Source organism: Corvus moneduloides, chromosome 4 (assembly GCF_009650955.1).
Source record: "Corvus moneduloides isolate bCorMon1 chromosome 4, bCorMon1.pri, whole genome shotgun sequence".
NCBI lineage: Eukaryota > Metazoa > Chordata > Aves > Passeriformes > Corvidae > Corvus > Corvus moneduloides.
In genome coordinates this window covers 20,973,957-20,991,997 of record NC_045479.1, presented here as the reverse complement: position 1 = coordinate 20,991,997, position 18,041 = coordinate 20,973,957, and the positions used below count along the sequence as shown (strand labels likewise).

The 18,041-nt window shown below is 43.0% G+C and overlaps 1 protein-coding gene across 3 annotated transcripts; it reads right to left on the bottom strand.

The window, feature by feature from the left end:
* Nucleotides 1–576: 576 nt before the first annotated feature.
* Nucleotides 577–15,914, bottom strand: TMEM263 (transmembrane protein 263). Of its 3 annotated transcripts, XM_032107644.1 has the most exons (5): nt 15,815–15,914; nt 12,316–12,377; nt 8,148–8,235; nt 7,035–7,104; nt 577–3,222 (listed from the first exon to the last, which is right to left on the bottom strand). In XM_032107644.1, the coding sequence occupies exons 4-5, from the start codon at nt 7,096–7,098 to the stop codon at nt 2,936–2,938; spliced, it is 351 nt and encodes a 116-aa protein (XP_031963535.1). In that variant the 5' UTR covers nt 7,099–7,104; nt 8,148–8,235; nt 12,316–12,377; nt 15,815–15,914; the 3' UTR covers nt 577–2,935. The 3 variants fall into 3 exon arrangements, with proteins under 3 accessions (XP_031963535.1, XP_031963534.1, XP_031963536.1); XM_032107643.1 differs by lacking the exon at nt 8,148–8,235; XM_032107645.1 differs by lacking the exons at nt 8,148–8,235; nt 15,815–15,914 and adding an exon at nt 15,409–15,509.
* Nucleotides 15,915–18,041: the final 2,127 nt, after the last annotated feature.

The window sequence follows — 18,041 nt, the reverse complement described above, 5'->3', positions numbered from 1 at the left end:
GTCAATCCTTCATTCATAACTCTATGCCTGGGACCTGTTTCTGTCTTCTTCACAGGATTCATTTACAATAAAACCTCAGGAAAGCTCCCAGTCACCAAAACACTGTATTGCTGAAATCCTCATCTCTTGTTACTCACAGTGACTGTGGACCAGCCTGTGAGTAAGCCTTTCATTACATAGCAAGCAGTCAGGCATACAAGTTGCCTTCATAAATATTTCCCCTTTTGAAACGGCGACTGGGAAAAGGAAAGTGACATAAAGCTACCACAAAAACAATCCCAAGACGTAAGAACAACCTCACTACGCCCCCTGAAAATTTCAGTTCCATATTCCATTCAGCTCACTATGATCTTAAAAGTGGGTATTCCCAAGCATCATTGATCAGGGGAAAAGAAGATTAGTGCAAAGGATTTTGTGCTGTGTCTGTGCACAGCTTACACACTGAAGTTACACCTTTTGTTAAGAGCTGGTTGGTGCTAAGTAGATACAAATAAAAGACACTCTGGAGCATGGTACTGTGGGAAGATGTGTAACTAAGTATGCCTTTTTCCACAAAGCTAAGGAAGCTTTCAAATGTCTGAAACAGCAACAATTTAATGTTTCACAGGTGCCAGGACAGAAATGGAACAAGTTTTTAAGATGAAGCAAGTTTTATAAGTGAATGGAAAACACACAGGATATAGGACAAAGCTCTTTGAAAACTAAAACCATATGCCATGTAAAAGTTTCAGTTACAAGACTCAAAATAATAGCTACAGGATATGTTAAGAACAAAACAAAATGAAGTGTTGGCAACTCTTTACATACCTAACATTGCTTATCTCAGACCACACTTGTTTTGCTGCAAGTTTCATAGTTTAAAAATTAAAAAATATAATAAAAAAATGGGTTTTCAGAAAAACTATTAGAAAGGGTTTGGTTGAGTGTCGCAAATTATCACTGTGCTCCAAACAGGTGACTCTTAAAGTTCAGTGGCAGCACTTGGGGGACATGGCTACATTGGAAATTGCAGTGGAGCAGACCATACTAAATTATATGCTGCAACTAGATTGCCTCTGATACCCAGGCTAGCTCGTTTCTAGAGCTAACTGGTACCTCTAAACCATACTATATTCTATGCAATTTGCTTTTGACTATAAAAAAAAGTTAAAGGCTTCCATTTGTTGCATAAACTTACCTCATTACACCCTTGCAGCAGATCAGAACCAAGCAGCTGGTGCATCTAATAGAAGGAGCAGACACCATTTCTTGGGTTTTTTCTCTCCCCACCACCCCAAGTTCCCATGCTTACAAGTATCATGCTTCCAACATATACAATCACTGATATAAAATAAAGTTGTTACAGAGTGCAGTTGAAGTACCAATGGCTCAGACAGACTGGGTGACGACAGTACCATAATTCAGACATGGTGTACTTTCAACACCCATGAACAGAGGACTAGGTTTGACAAGTGATATGTTTCGCTTTTTTTGCCTTTTTAAGAAGTCCCCCCCATATATCCTTCTAGTACAACCACAGCCACTGAAAAAGTAAGCGTACAAGTTCTCCATAGAAACACAAGATTTTAGAAAATACTGCATATACAACATGAACAGATGCCTTCATGGGCTTCCAAAGAGGTTACTTATTTGCAAAGTCAGTACACAAATAAAAGATCACAAATCGTTTCTATTTTAAGGCAATCTCACGCTGTGCCATTTCAAGTGCATTTTGCCTCACACACTGCAGAGGATGTACACATGCTCCCATTTGAGGTGTCAACATTTGGAATCTGTCAGTATACAAATTACTTGAATTTTTTTTTTTTTTTAAGGCCTCATCTACCATTTTTGGTTTGCTTTAAATAAAAGTATTGCATTTTACTCAAAAATCAAAATGAAAAGTATAAGAGATGTAGTGAAAAATTCCTTGCATTTGCTTAAAAGAGCAAAAAGCTAACCTGGTGCATCATGGAGTTGAGAGAACAGCTTTGCTAGTTCTTCAGTGGTTTCCAGCTACACAAAGGAATTTCTAGCAAGTTAGACAGTTGTGCTAGACGACCACAAACATCAGCCCAGTTTCCACAGGCTGTCATTTTTTCTAGTGTCTATCAGAAGTTTATTAGAAGCAAGTTCTCACTTGCAGGAGATAGATGCATATTATTAAATACACCTGAGATGGAGCGATCATGTTTTCAGTAAAAATTGACAAAGTTTCAGATAGCAGGATTTATAAAGAGCCTAAAGCTCATTTTGTAAACTGCACTGAAACAACAGGAAGTTCTTTACACAGCTTCACCTGGTAAAAGAAGATTTTTTTCTAATAAGGCATTAAGTTAGTTTACTCTTTATGATCCTTTCTACCATGTTGTTAAACGTTTTCACTTCTATCTCCCATTCTCATTTCCAATTTCTGCACACCTCCAGTCTTTTTGCTCCAGTCTTCACTGGCAGAATGCAGTCAGGGATAGTTTACAGGCTGCCTGCAAATACAGGTTCATAACCAAGACTGGGTACATCCAACAATGCTTTTACACAGCTGAAGGATCCTTAAAAAGAGGATGTGGAAACCACTGAGAACAGTAACTGGCATCTCATTGTATCGATGGCATCGCAGAGACTACTGAGCCTCTACATTCACATTTTAGTCCAAAACTGCAGAAGACTTACAGTAAATGAATATTCAAATATGTATTACTCCTTCAGATACACTCACTTCTATGGTTATCAAATGTAACATTTCACCAGATACAAAGCTTCAATCTAGGCTCTAATAAATCCTCATACGCTGTGCTAGCCAAGCTTCTTCTGTCCTTTTCAGATGACATCAAGTTACTTGCACAACTTGTTAGAAGATAGTGTCTAAGACACATGGCTTCTCATGGTCCCAATCCTAGCAGATTTTAATGCCACTGACGCAACATTCTGGAGAATCGAGTATGTCCCAGTTTTGGTTTTAGTCAGACTTGTCCTTTTTCTTTCCTGTTAAAGGCACTTTACTTGCAACAGCAGATCCTACAGCCGTAACGCCTCCAGCTACAGCAGAAACACTTCCTTTGACTAGACCCACTCCCACAGAAGGCACAGATGTGACCGCTGTTTTGGTAATTTCCAAGCTCTTCCCTCCAATCCAAGCAACACCCCCAATTGTGGCACCAACAGCTCCCTTTGTGACACTGAAGAGGCCACCAGTCACACGAGAAAGCATGCCAGCCTGCTGCTGCGGGTGGTCTTTGAGTGACCCTGAGGGAACAAACAACAAGCAAATCAATTTCAGCACTAGGATTTAAGCATTTTCAAAAAAAGTGTTACTCATAAGTATTTCCTTTTCTAGCCCAACAGCTATTGCACAGCCTATACTTACCTTGCAGGCTGCTTTTCTTGGATGCTCATACACCACCTAGTCCCAAATAACAAACAACAAGGAAACCAAGAAAAGAGCAAGTGGAACCATAGTGGGCAGAGCTAGGGAAGAAACAAACATGAAATAAAGAGGTGAGGGAGTCAGGAGCAGAAGTAACATGCCTGGAGGAGGACAATGAGTCTAGGAGGCAGTAGGAAAGAAAAATCAGCTCTGGATATACCAGAGACCTCTGTCCAGCCCTGCCAACATATTGACTTTCCACTGCAACACGCCTTAGGAGAAGCAGCAGAACAGGTCTGTCCCCGGCACTCTCACTGCTGACAACTTGCATCCAGGGCACAGATTCCGAGAGTCACATCCCAGCACTCATCTACTACTGGATGAAAACCAGGGTGACCAACTTCCCATGCACTGCCAATGTGTTTGTGATAATGCCAGGACTGACCCAGGACTCAGAATTCATTAAAAAACTCTGAAGGTCAGAGTTCCTATGGGCATGCCTGGAATAATTCCAAAACAAAAGGTGCCACCTAGATGAGAGAATTTCCTACGAAGTTGACAAAAAGAAAAACAAGGATACAGAATAGTGAAGCCCAAAGGAGCAGAAAATACCGAAAGTCCTTCCAGCTTACACTAGTCTCCTATTTAAGAAATTGATATAGATAATAGAAAGGGTAATGGAAACTGAAAACATAAATGACAGCCTTGTACTTTAAGCCATGTAATACCCTTCCTGGTTCATTCTAGGCCAGCAGCTTTCAACATGGAAATCTCCAGCAAACATGCATTGCCAACACAAGCACACAGAGAGCAGAATTTCTATTTACTTACAGAAGGTCTTTAAAGCATCACACTCGGAAGGAAGCGTGCAGAGTCTGCTATAAAATCCAATGTCTACGGATTATTCACTAGAGGATTCTTGTGACCAGACTAATAGAACTTGTAACAAATTTGGTCAGAAACTGTTTCACTTCCACTTAACTGGTTCACTACAATCAGGGTGAAATAGGCATAAAGTTTCACACCACAGAATTTTAAGAGCTGATTTCAATGAATCAGAACTGATGTAAGGAAGAAATGATCCATCATAACTAACTTTAAAAATAGTAAGAGATACAAACAAAAGTAATCTTTATGTGTTTTTCTTTACATTAGTTCAGGTAGCCAGTCCTTTGACATCATCTACTCTATTTCACAAGTGTAAATACAGAATGTGACAGCGTGTAACTAACTTCTGGTAATGGCTGACACATTCCATTTCTGTCCTGTTTGCATTGTCCATGAGGTCTAGCAAATGCCCAGAGCTGCAAAGTTTTATTGCCAGTTGATTTCTGTTCTAGGATACCATCCCTGGTCTCCTTTTTTCTAAAGAGTATGTTTCCAGAGAGTACCAGACCATGCCTAAATCTATGGAGACTGTCTCAGTCATTTAGACATGGTGCTGATAACACCAAGGTTGTGGGCTGATCCCCACATGGGCCCTCCACTAAAGAGTTGGGCTCAATGATCCTTGTGGGTGCTTTGAAACTCAGAATATTTACTCTGAGAATACTCTGTGATTTATGGAGCACTGAGAAAATGACACAACTTCCCTATCCAGGAGTTGGCTCTACCAGGCTATCTTGCAGCCAGCTTCCCGCTGAAAGGAATCCAAGAACGAACAAGAATTTGAATGAACTTAGGTTGCAAAGGTTGGTGCCACTTGCAAGGCAGAAAATACAGCATTAGAATAGCACTACTCATAAAAAGCAGGAGCACAAAAGCTTCTTCCACACATTCTTTAAAGCCTTTGGGCACCAAGATTGTTGAGTGTGATTTGAACAAACTACAACTGTTTCTATCTTTAGGAAAAACTGCAAATTGGTTTTGGAATTGAGCCTTTCCTCTAAGGAGTATTTTGGCAGCCTAGTCTGAGAGATGATCTTGCCAGCATTGAACTGGTATCCTTCCATCCACATTTTGGCCATCTTTCTATGATGGTGTAAGTGTATCACGTATAAGGCCTTGCCCAACATTCAAAAGGAGGTTGTTTTTCAATGGTATTCCAGTATTTTAACTAAACTCATAAGGCTTGAAGAGTACATGTGAACCAGAACCAAAAGGAAAAAGCCTCTTCAAGGATGGAGTTTACATTAAGATGAGCTGTGCTTCATTCTACTCCCTCTAACTACACCAATTTTCTCCATCTAATTTAGACTTCATATTCAAACTGGTTATTGTCATACTGAAAGAAAACTGTGCAGAAGAAAATATGTCTTAGCTGCTCACAAATTTGAAATAAAACTTTGGAATAACCAGTGATGATCAAATTCTGCTGTTATGCTCTGAATCTGGAAAACCTAGTGAATATTCTAGGAAGATAAAAAATACCCACTTGTTTCACTGCCTTAATAAAAAAATTGTTCTAGTTTTCAGACCACTGTTGACTTTCTACACACGATGTTTACCATGTATAGAACACAATTAAATCTTTAAGGCAAAAAAACCCCTAAGAACTAAGCAAACAAAACACAGCCTTAAAAATTAGACTTGAAGGTAACACATTAAGGTATAGTTTCCAGTCTGGCATTTGCTAGCAGAAATGCTTCTGGGATCTTAACACCAAAAGAGCAAGAGTTTCTGTCCTCACACCATGCTACTATAACAAGTTCAAGTATAACAGAGCTGAAGAAGCACTGTGCCATGAAAATCTACTTCTCCCTTTCCTCTCATCTTCTTCTGCTAGTGTTTCCTGCCTAATAGTTGTCAAGAATAGAGTTATTCCACTTCAACCCTTTCTGCTACAGTTAATGGATAATTCTGTCGTTCAAATGAAGTAAATTGTTTGGTTATACAACATATAAAAGATAAGGTGAAAAAAAGGCAGACCAACAAACAGAACTTTAAAGGGCCATTATAAACTGAAGAGCAATGAACCAAGAGGAATCATGACTCACCGACCTCTACATCCAACACATTTGGGTTTTAAAGCAGACAGAACACAGACAACCTATGTGCCAAGAACGGTTTTTGATCTAGTATGCTTCCAGTCACATTATGCAAACAGGACTCTGCTCAATCCTGCCAGTCCACAGCTTGGAAGAAACTCTGCTCATTTGCAACTGCATTTCCTCTGCAGATCTAATAATCAGCTTAATATTCAGTTGGTTCAGGGGACCATGACGTCACTTCGTTAATGAAGTCAAGTGCGTGCTTGTTTTTATGAAACTGTGAGATTGTGAACAGTTAGAACCACGGTTAATTGTATGATGGAAAACAGTCTCCAGAAGCAGTAATGAAGTTCTATATATTTTTAAACACATCTTGTATAAAAGTCACATGCATTATGAACACAGCAACGTGTCCAAAAATGAAGCTGGGCTCTTTCCATCTCACATAATGAATAGAATAAATAAATACCCATTAGACCAATTCATATCTCTGGAAACTAATCTGCAAATTAGGTCCTTCAGTAACTGCCCATCTTGTCTATAATTTATAGGTACAGTTGTTTACTCAGTTATATTCAGTGGCCTTTTTGTAATCAGGATAATGCAGAAGTGAACAATAATCCAGGCCTATCTCATCCCAGGGATGGTTTGTTTACTGTTACATAAAAGAAAGTTAAAGTGTTCAGCTTGCAGATGCATTTCTTTAAGAGAGAACTGAACTTCTGAATAATTTACTTCATATCATGAAAACTAATACATACCTTCTGGTGGTTCATCATGAAGGTATGATGGGACTTCCTGTTGACTTTTGTCCATTTGATTCATTATTGCCTAAAAAAAGAAATTCACATGTGCTATACATATTTTCCGGCAAAGCATAAATGTAATCCATTAATCCAAAATTCAAGTAGCTTAAGTCCCACAAAGAGAACTTCTTTTTCATTATTAGATAAGCTAGCAGGTCCTGTCAAACTGCTCCTATTTTTATTATCAGACTGTGCTTTTGCATTCTTAAACCAGACTCAGTACTTGAAAAAGGTGCTCTCTACCACATCAGCAGTCTTGGTGAGAGCTGCCACACCACCAAGTGCATCTCAAAAAAAAAAAACCAATCAGGAAGACAACAATCAGGAAAACAAAACAGCAACTGCTATACAACAGCTTATGTTTAAGTACTGAAAAAGTAAAGCCTAGTGATCCTAGAGGTGGTGGCCACTAGAGAAACAACAGCAGCATGCTTGTGAGATCTGCTGATACCTGGAAAGCTGTTTAAAAGTCCTTGTAGTGTAATTTGAACAAATGCCATGAAAACAAGATGGAAGAACAGCAACAGAAACACACAATTTATCTTGTCACAGAACTGCATAAATAGTGCAGTGACAGCAGCAGAACTAGGCTGTTTTAACTCTACACAAACTTTCCAATGAAAAGGTTTCAGAAAAGATTTTTTTACACCAGAAGCAGTTTACTAGAGCAGTTCTAGAGCAGCAGTGCCTGACAGGGGAAGCATAGGAGAAAGCTCAAATCAGCAGCTCTGCTTACAGAATTTTTCCTCTGGAGGGGAAGAAAGTAATAACTAGTCCAGGTTTCCTTCCTGCTTTCCTCCCCCACCAAAGCATGCTTTGATATTAAGTCCTGCCTCCTCCCCTGAATCTTCCTGCTAATCTTGCTTTCCCTCCTGAGCAGGAACCAAGGTCAGAAAAAGGAAAAACAAGTCACATTACACCAATCAGCATCCTTCTCTCTTTCTGCCATTGACCTCTTAGTTCTCTTCCCTCTGCACAAGTCTTTAAATAATTTAATTTCTTCCAGGAGTCAACAAGCACCACAAAAATAATTCCTACTTCTCTTGCTGTGCTCAGATCTCTCTGTACCTCCTCTGGGTGAGAAAGCAGTGGTTGGGATCTGAAGAAGGAATGCGGAGGCAGAAGCAGGTGGGAAGACTCATCTGGAAAACAAGAGCTAAAACCCTCACAGTATTATTATGAAGTTAAAACATCACAGTAAAAACTGGCACCCACATGCTAAATCATAGATCTTTAGATGAGAAGCAAGCCTAAATTGAACATTAAAGAGTCCTCCCAATCAGCACTAAGGGTATCAGTTTAGGGCTCAGAAAACACAGTACCTTTACACAAGAAGCTGAACAGGAAAGCAAGCAAAAATACCTACTACCAGGATGGCCAATTTGATGGAAATGCTGAACAAGTACCACTCAAAAGCCAGACATGTGAACATGATAGCTAAGAAACAGGAAAGTATCATATGATATCCCAAGTTGAGAGGAAACCACAAGGATCACTGAAGTCCAACTCCTGGCCCTGCACAGGACAGCCCCAAGAATTACACCATGCACCTGTGAGTGTTGTCCAAATACTTTTTGAGGTCTGTCAGGCTGGTGCTGTGACCACTTCCCTGGAGAGCCTCTTCCAGTGCCCAACCACCCTGTGGGGCTGCCTTTTCCTAATATCCACCCTAAACTTCCCCTGACACAGCTTTATGCCATTCCCTGTCACTGGTCACCAGAGAGATCAGTGTCCGCCCCTCCGCTTCCACTTGTGAGCAAGTTGTAGAGTAGCAACACAGCAAACTGGGAGACTAAAACACATGAGGGCTAAAAGACAATTTTTAAAAGTATCAATTATAGAACTCCTTGTTATTTTATTTAATCACAAATAAGGGGGAAAAAAATTTAAAAAAAGAACCTGACCAATCACAGGAAGCGACTGAAGGCAATCAGGTTCTAGAAAAGGACCTGATTCAGATACTATGTGACATCTTTGCATTCATCTAATGCAAGCTGGAAGAAATAAAAGGTTATCATCCTCACTGTGTGAAGTCCCATGTAGGTTTGTTGCTTTTTTCCAACTTGAAATAATAAAAAGCACTGTAAGAAAGAGCAGACAGAAGAAACTGACAGGCCTGACATTATTCAATCAAAACATCTGTATCAAGATGAAGCAACTATGTTCCTAATTAACATGTGGCCATTTCAGTCATGAAGATGATTACTCTACTAGGAATGTGGAAGGAGTTTAACCACTTCCTTAGGGAAAGTCCTAAAGAGAGTAAAATAAAAGTCAGAGCCTAGCAAGTCTTAATTCAAACAAAGGAATAAAAAAGTGATCAAAACAGTTCTAAAGCAGACTCAATGGAGACAAATGAGTAAAGACAGAGGTAAATTATTTTTTTATAAAGAACTACCTCCACCAATTTATTTGTATCTAGACAGCATGTAACTCCTAAAAGAACACCAGATAAAATTGCTTGTTTGAGCTTCCAAAATGTTCCTGTCAACAATTCCATGTAAGAGATTCAGAGAAGTTATCTAATCTTAAGAGGACAGAGAAAACACTGTCAGGGATTACCAACAAGTTTAGAGGGGAGTTGGAATAAGTTACCAGTTTTGGACATAGGCATAACACTAGAAAGAGTCACAAGACTTCACACAAGGTTTAGTATTTTCTGCTGTTAAGAAGGTACCGGATACAGCAACCCTAACAGCAGATACAGCCCAGATGAAGCCCCTAGAATCTGTTGTACACGACATAATATCAGTAGTTAATTAAGATAAGACTTGTCCAATAGAAAGAGTTAGAGTAAGACTGGCAGACAAGACAGGTAAGGGAAGCTTTCATAAGTCTCCACAGTCTAGCTTAGACTGTCAGATTTGGTTTCAGTTCCTGCAAAGCTAAATGAGCAAAGCAATGTATTGGCAGGGGAATTTCACAGCAGAGTTTCTAGTCTAGTTAAAAAGTATATTAATATAAAAATAGCAGCACATGTCAAATCACAGCACTATATACAAAGAGTGGTTCAGATTAGGCATTCTTTCCCATTACCTTCCATAGAACTTCGAAGTTACATAATTCTTGACCCCAAGCTTCTCCTTAAAAGTCAGACGGGAATACTACACAATACATGTAACTCACATGCAATGGTTTAACACCATTGCAACAGAAATATTTCACTCACTCACAACTACAAAGACCCCAGTGGTCTATCTTATCTTGTGCAGCCCAGGCACTGGCAACCAGCTGCTATCAGACCCCAGAATTCAACAGAGAACTACACATGCCTGAGAACAGCAGCTAAGGCAAGTAAGTCACTGTTGGTAGGACTGAATTTGTTCTACACAGAAGGGAGCCTTCAGGGGTTTGCAGACCAGAAAGTTGAAAACTACTGTGTGATGGGTGGTTCTACAGATCCTAGAAGCACTCCAGGGATGCTACGTGCGTGGCTGGACTGGATGATCTTGAAAATCTCTTCCAACCTTGATGATTCTATGATGCTGCAAGAGATGTGCCCAACCAGCCTGTGCTAGGTTTTACTCACTGTTCTATGATATCAGCGCAAGTGAAAACCGAATCACATCACTGTCAGAAAAGGCTCACAGCCTGACCCAAAACACAGCTTGGCACATAAGACCTCACAAAGCACAATTCAGGTCCTTTTGTTTTTCTGTAGAAGCTCTCCAGGGAATCACAGAATCAAGACCAAGATACAACAAAGGACTTCTACAGAAAATTTTCAAATATCTATGTTCCAGTCTGCATTAAGCATACTTGTATCCAATTTAACACTTCAGGAGACTTGAAAGACTCTGAAAAGTGATCCAAAAATTCTGTGTGCTAAACAAGGTGCAGCATATCTGGTGAACAGGATATGCACAGGAGCATGTTTTAAACCTGGCTCCCCTCCAGAGATTTAAGATGAGTATTTCTATTGACTGGAGGTCAAAGGCCTGGAATAATTGCTTGGTGGCAGATTACTTCATCCAGTCTTCAGAGCAAGAGGGCAGGAATATAACTTTTATCTTCAAAAACTGGAGACAGAAAAACAGAAGCCACTCACCACATTTTACATAATACCATGAAGGTGAAAGCACTCAATGCCTCCTTTGACTATTAAGATCTAGGCCTGTATGCCCTGCTTTGCATCAGAATCCTCTGGTCATGAGACTGCAGTGTATCCTAAGGGATGATCCTGTTCAAGATTTCTCCTGAAGATGCATCCCCACAAAGAAGAAGAAAGCAAAATTCATGAGACCCAACAGAGATTACAACTCAGCTAAAATCGAAAGCAGTGACATGGAGATGCAAGTGTAAGACTTTTGCACAGAGTTAAGTCATTCAGACATGATATAGGTTAAGGAACTCTGGAAGCTTGGAAGTTGCAGATTCAAAGTCCCCACTGTGCACTGAATCATTAGTCACAATGATTACCAGTACTGCAGGTGTATGCAACAAGGCAAAGATTTATCAGAAACCTGAACTTTGGAACTCTTCTGATATGTTTTTCAGAATCTTCTTCAAAGTACAGTCAGACTGGCCAAAGAAAAAGGGAAGAATAAAGCAAGCAAAGAGATCTTTCTTCGGCATTTTCATCCTGTGATGCCGAATTCACTGACACTTGTGTCACTGCAGAAAAGCCTCCAGCTTCATTTAACATCTTCATTAAATGATGACATGGAATGAGGCAGGATCTCCATGAGGCCCAGCAAAACTCATAGGGACATTCATGAAGCAGAAACCTATCATATCACTGGCACACTCCAGTTTCCTTCTTCATTTGTGTTTTCTCATGTCAAGTAGTGGAAGCAAACCCAGCTCTTAAAAGAGATTTCAAACAGGGATAAATGTAAACTACCTCTTGGAGTTTTTTCCCCTGTATGCTCATGAAGATGCTATTCATTCAAGAGATAAGGGATAACTTCTCATCTTTCTTAACAACACACTAAAATAAATTATAGCCTTCACATGAAAAAGATTTAAAAAATAAAAATGGAAGTCACTCAACTGATTTGAAAGAAAACACACTTCCATATTGACAGAATACAAAAGACATAGAAAGCTGAAATGTTTTACCCTGTTGTAAAAAAATAAAAAAGAAATTGTTTAGAAGAGGGTTTTTAATTCAAGAGCTATTTGTAACATTAACAGTGTTATAAGACCCTGAATGAAAGCACCAAGAAGCTCTAGAGGTAATGGCAGAGCTATACATACATTCACATCAAAGCTGATTAAAATAAAACTTACTCACCAAATATATTCCTTTGTGAAGATTTCTAGTTAGTTGTTTCCACAAAAGTATTCTGCGTACACCTATGAGAAAGGCAGAAGGTTAATGACATTTTATGGAACAGCAACTGTCACACACCTGCCATGGGTGTACAGTGGGAATCAGGAATACAAATCCCCACAGTATGGAGGAAGCACACTTGGTATGGCCTTAAGATACCACATTTTCAGAGATTTATGTCACCAAAGCACCAATTCCTTCTTGGCAACGGAGATAATTTTACTTGCTCTGTGTGCTGCCATGAGGATTGCTATGAAGCACAATAATCCATGTTAAGACACAAATGCTTCTTAATGAGCCTGCAGTTCTTGGACAGTAATTTGTGTAAAGTTTTAGCCTTCCATTGAGAAGTGGGCTCTAACCATTGCAGACGTGTAACGTCCCGAGTTTTAGCGGATGTTCTCGGTGTCTTTCTGACTTTACAGACAAAAAGCCCTTCTGTCTCAGCACAGTAAACCTGGCCCAAGCAGCAGCCAGTGAAAACTGGCTTGTTTCAATGCCACTACTCAGATATTTGTGGGTAGCACTGAAACAACCCAAGGATGGGGCCAATTTCAGCCGGCAGCTTAATGCTGCTCCAGACAGCAGCCGCCAGTGCTGGAACTTCTCACCTGATAGAGCTGCAAACAAACCCATCTCCCTGCCTTGTTCTACCACAAAAGAATTTATCTTCCTTCTGGCTACCAGCTATGCAGTTAGAAAGCCAGGCTACAGAGCTGATGGAAAACAAACAACCCTTGCCACATACATTCCCCTCTTTCAGCAGCTACAGCAGATTTCTGAATGAACCTGATGTATTACACATACACGGAAAAAAAATATTTGTAGGTATGATAGTTAAAGAAATAAATTTTTGGAAGAGCAACAGTGCTGTGCTCTCCAAATTAGACAAGGAAATAAACATGAAGCCAAAAAAGGTAATCCCATCCATGGCTGCTCTTCAGGGTACTGCTTCAGCTGCACAAGCGACCCCTCACTATCAGCTTCACTGCCTTACTCCTTGGATTAGGGCTTGTAACATGTCACAGGTAAGTGTGCTCAGTGCTCTTAGTTCTCTCAGACACAACCCTCAGAGCGCAGCCAACATGGAAATGTGTGCTTCAGTTTGTTACTGCAGGGAAGAGAGTTGACTGAGCTTCTGCAAGAAGAGACAGTGCTAACAGCACTAAAGTAAAAAAACAAATCCAGGCATGTAGAAAGCATGTAGCTAAAAACCAAGAGCACAGCGAGTACTTCAACAAGCCTTCTGTTTAAAACCCAAGTTTCAAAATTCTGATTTATATACAAAGCAAGAGTGGATTGGAAGCAAGTATGCCCACTTCAAATGAAAAAAAGACTGCATTCAAGTGAAGACCCCAAGAAGTTGATCAGAAGCTTCCAGGTGTGAACCATGACTTACTTCCAAGCCTACAGCAGGCAGACAACTTCCTCCAAAAGAAGTTGCCATAAGTAATGTACATAACAAGCTCACAGCATGCAGGATACCGAACACAGCTGGGAAGGTAATGCAACATATCAGTATTAGAAACCAAACACACACACCATGATTAAAAGCAAAAGAGAAGTATAATATCTCCTGCAAAAAAAGCCCTTAACTCTGCCCAGGACATTACTATATCGTATCTACCATGGATGGAGAATCCACTACTTCTCCATCACTGTCAACTAAAACATACATAGGGTCCAGAAAAGGCTCTAGGGAACACCTGATGTTGGCAATCAAGTTTTCTTTGATGCAATGATTTACAAGATACAAAATCAAAGGTGGCATGAAACAGAATTCCCCTTTTCTAGTTCTCCAAAACTGGTTCCTAAGAAGCACATGGTAAATTCCAGTATAGCTTCAGAAAGACCATGAAAACTCCATTTTACCAGTTCTGTCATCCTCCGCTTCATGCTAGCTCAGTTTTCAGAAGAGCCTTCCCCATTTCTTCTTACACTTTCCTAATGCCTGAGCTCCAGATCAGTCTCAGACCTCCTTTTCCAGAAGGCCCTCAAAGACAAAACCTGACTGTGCCTAACAGCCAGTGATAAAGCAGCTTCTGAACTTCCCTGCCACCTCTGCTAACAAAATAAAGAATCTTTTTCCTAGCATCCACCACCTTGTTGTTGGCTCCCATCCTGACATTTAGACCTGGTCACTTGCTGGACAAGGACCACTTTTCAGTTTGTGCTTTTGCAGTGCTGTCCATTTCTACACAGAGGAGGCAACACTAACTTTTCTGCATATTTAGCCATAGTTTAACAGTTTAAGAGAGCTTTACATGATATGCTGGATAACATTTACTAAGCAGTCTTAAAACTGACGTGCATACAAACCAGTATTTACATGCTATATTAAGCAACCTTGTACGTACCCTGTACCCAGTTATACAGGGGCATGCTGCCTGAAGCAACACAGTGGACACACTGAAACAAGCTACATGTGCTTGGTATTTATCTTCCTTATGGAGTGACATCCTGATTCGGAGCTCTCATTTTCAGCCCAATTATGAGCAGAAGAAAGCATTTAATTGCATCCACAGAGGCTGTCTCTGCGGTTCCCACAATGACCAGAACCAGCCATATGGCTAAAATAACTTGCCTCTGTTTCCAGGCCACACCACATAAACGCCTGGGCCAGGTGAATGTGGAAAACTAAGCTGGTCCCAAACAGTTCACAAAAAAAACCCTCTTCGTATGCTATTCCGTCAAGCTGGACTCGAAAGACATGGATGAAACAAAGAGCATGTTACTACATCAAACATCCGAACACTTCAAAGTTTAAAAAGAAGAAAACCCGAAACAAAGCTTCTCCTAGGTCAGAGAAATTCACGAGGCAGAACAAGACCATCCAGGAGCCAGGCCGAGGCGACCACGGCTCCCTCCGCTGCCCTCCCTCCCTCCCAGGTGGGCGGGGTCCGCTCCTCCATGGGCGCCCGGCCCAGGGAGGGTGGTAGTGGCAGGGCAGAGCAGCCCACCCCGCCCGCGGCCCCGCACCCGAGGAGCCGCTCCACACCGCCCTAGGGCGGCCCAAGCCCCGCAGTCCCCTCCCCGTCCTCCCGTCGCAGCTACCTGCGTGCCCGGCGGAGCTGCGGAGGCGGCCCGGCAGCGACCCCCGCTCGTGTGCCCCGCCGGGCCGGCGCGGGCACCGCCGGCATCTCTGTGCAGGGCGGCGGCACTGACGTGGCAGCCAAGGCCGCGGCGGAGCCGCTACTCCCGGCCCGGCCCTCCCTCCCCGCGGAGCCGCGGCAGGAAGCACAAAGGCGGCCGGGCTGTGCCCGCGCCGGGGGCAGGTGGCGGCGGCTCCGCAGGCTCCACCGGGGCGCGCCGGGCGCTCTCCCGCCTCCTCCCCTCGAAGTTCCCCTTTCTCCGCGGGGAGGCAGGGAGGGGAGGCGGGGAGGACGCTCGGGGGGCTGCCCGGCTGGCGGCGGGGCCGGGGAGCAGCGGCCGCTCATCCCTCCCTCGCTCCCTCACTCACCGCACGGCGCTCGCCGCTCACTCGGCCCGCCCGGGCTCCGCTCAGACTTTACTCCTCCGCCCGTCCCCGCTGCCGACGTGGCGCCCGCCGCTGCCCGCCCTGCCGGCGCCCGCAGACCCCGCCCCAGCGCCCGGCGCGGCCCCTCGGCGGCCGGGGGGGCGCCGCCGCTCCCGCCCCCTCCCCGCCCCGGGGGTGCCGGGACCCGCCGGCCCCCGCCTCCTGCGCCGCCGCCGCCCGTGCCCGCTCCCTCCGAGCGGCCGCGCCCCCGGGGGCCTGCGCAGGCCCGGCCCGACCCCCGTGGACCCTGCGGGCCCGGGGCCACCTTCGTCTCGCAGGCACGACGCGGGTCCTGCGGGGCCGGGCACCGAGGTGGTGGAAGATGCCGGGTAGTGGCAGGGTTGAGGAGAGGAGGGGAGGGGTGCCGGCGTCGCCGTAGCTGACCGGGATGCTTCGGGGTGCAGGAGAGGGGCTTGTGGCGCTCAGTTGGGCTGGGGAGCATCTCGGCCGAGAGGTCCTGGAGAAGACATGGTTCCTTGGGGGGCACCCTGCCCGTGCTGTTGGCACAACGGGGAGGCTGCAGAAACTCCCTGCAGCACAGAGCAGCACACTCCGACAAGGAGCTGCGCCCAGTCCAGTGCCAGCGGCGTCTTGTGGAGCCACGACGCTAATCCCAAGGATCTGCGTTTATGTTAAGCAATATTTACATTGCGTCCTTTATCCCAGCTATTTGAGTGAGCTGAGCTTCTCACATGGCACCTGTAGAGAATAAATTCGTGGTAGTCATGGTTTAAGGGCATGGCTTGATAGGTAACTGCACCAATGAGGATAGCTGGGGAAAGACAGGTTTTATGATGCTCACCCCCTTCTTTGGGACTTCTCCATGTACATCCCTGGGGATCCCTGGGGATGAACAGTGACTTTCAAGTTTGTTAGATAAGGAAATGCTGGATGGCCGGGGGAGAGAGGAAAGGTGCAGGTACTTTGAGTTTAGAAACAGAACTGCTCTCAGAAGCACAGGAATACTAAATGCTTTATTGAATGCTTCACGAGTTTAGAAAAGTTATGTAGACAAAATACCACCTCTGCTTCCTCCTTTATTTGTGTGTCAATGTAATCTATCAGAGCAATGCTGCATGGGCTCAGAGGAGCTTGCTGATAACAGGGACTAGGCGTTCCTGACCTGCTGAACGAAAAGCATCCATATTCTCTTGTTTGGATCTGAATGAGTGAAAGCATCGATGTGGGAGAATCCAAGTGAAACACTGAGGGTGGTGTCTGGTAGGGAGCACGCCATGGATTCTGTCAGGATATGGGAGACACATAGAGTGCATGAATTAGTCATGTTCTTTGGAAGTAATACTGCACAGACACACGGGAGTTCTACTCTGGGATCTTGATTTCCATCTGGAAGGCTGCAACTCTGCAGACACTCAGTGTTTGCAGAATGTGTTTACTATTTAGTGTTTACCTGCCTGGTTCTAATAGATGACACCTGCGACTGTTGACATCTTTTTGGTCTTTGAGATAAGGATATTTTCTTACTGCTGCTATTCATCCCTTGTTCTAAGGCCCAGCTGTACACAGTGCTTTCTATACATGCTTTCTATATATGCTTCAAATGCAAGGCCTGAAGCTTCTCATGGCAGCAGAAAGATTTGCTGCTTGAGTATTTTTGCTGTAATAGAGGTAATCACTCATAAACTTTACAGCACAAGGCATTGAAGAATGTTTTGCCTCCTAGTCACTGAAAATGAAAGGCCTCACAGAGATTAACATCTCTTCTTTTCAAACACTGAAAGACTTAGGATAGCACAGGACCTCGGTCGGTTAAGTGTTTTGCTGAGCCAACAGAAAGAGCCAACAGAAAGAGCCAACTTCCTTGTAAAGCCACAGCTTTACTCAGGAGAAGAGTCTCACTGACAGGTGTAATGACTGAAATAACTTCAGGCTGACATCTCTGCAGACAACAGAAAAATGAGCAGTGTCCCTGTTACTTTGCTAAACTAACGCTGAAGCTGAGGGAGAGGTTTTGGTTGCAGAGGTGTTGTCATCATGACTATTTTTAGTCTCATTTAATTTTTCATTCATTGAACGTTTCCTTTATAAATAGGCTCAAAGATGGTCTGCTGTTGGTATATTCAGAAAAGACTTCTTAAGTATTACTGAATCTTTCTGAGAGATAAATAACATGCTTTCACTGGAAATAACATGTAATTACCTTCTTAAC

Coding starts and splice junctions, on each gene's coding strand:
- TMEM263 (XM_032107644.1), bottom strand. CDS start 7,098: ATGAATCAAATGGACAAAAGTCAACAGGAAGTCCCATCATACCTTCAT. Junction 3,223..7,034: donor TCATGATGAACCACCAGAAG/GTATGTATTAGT, acceptor TTGTTCCCTCAG/GGTCACTCAAAGACCACCCG.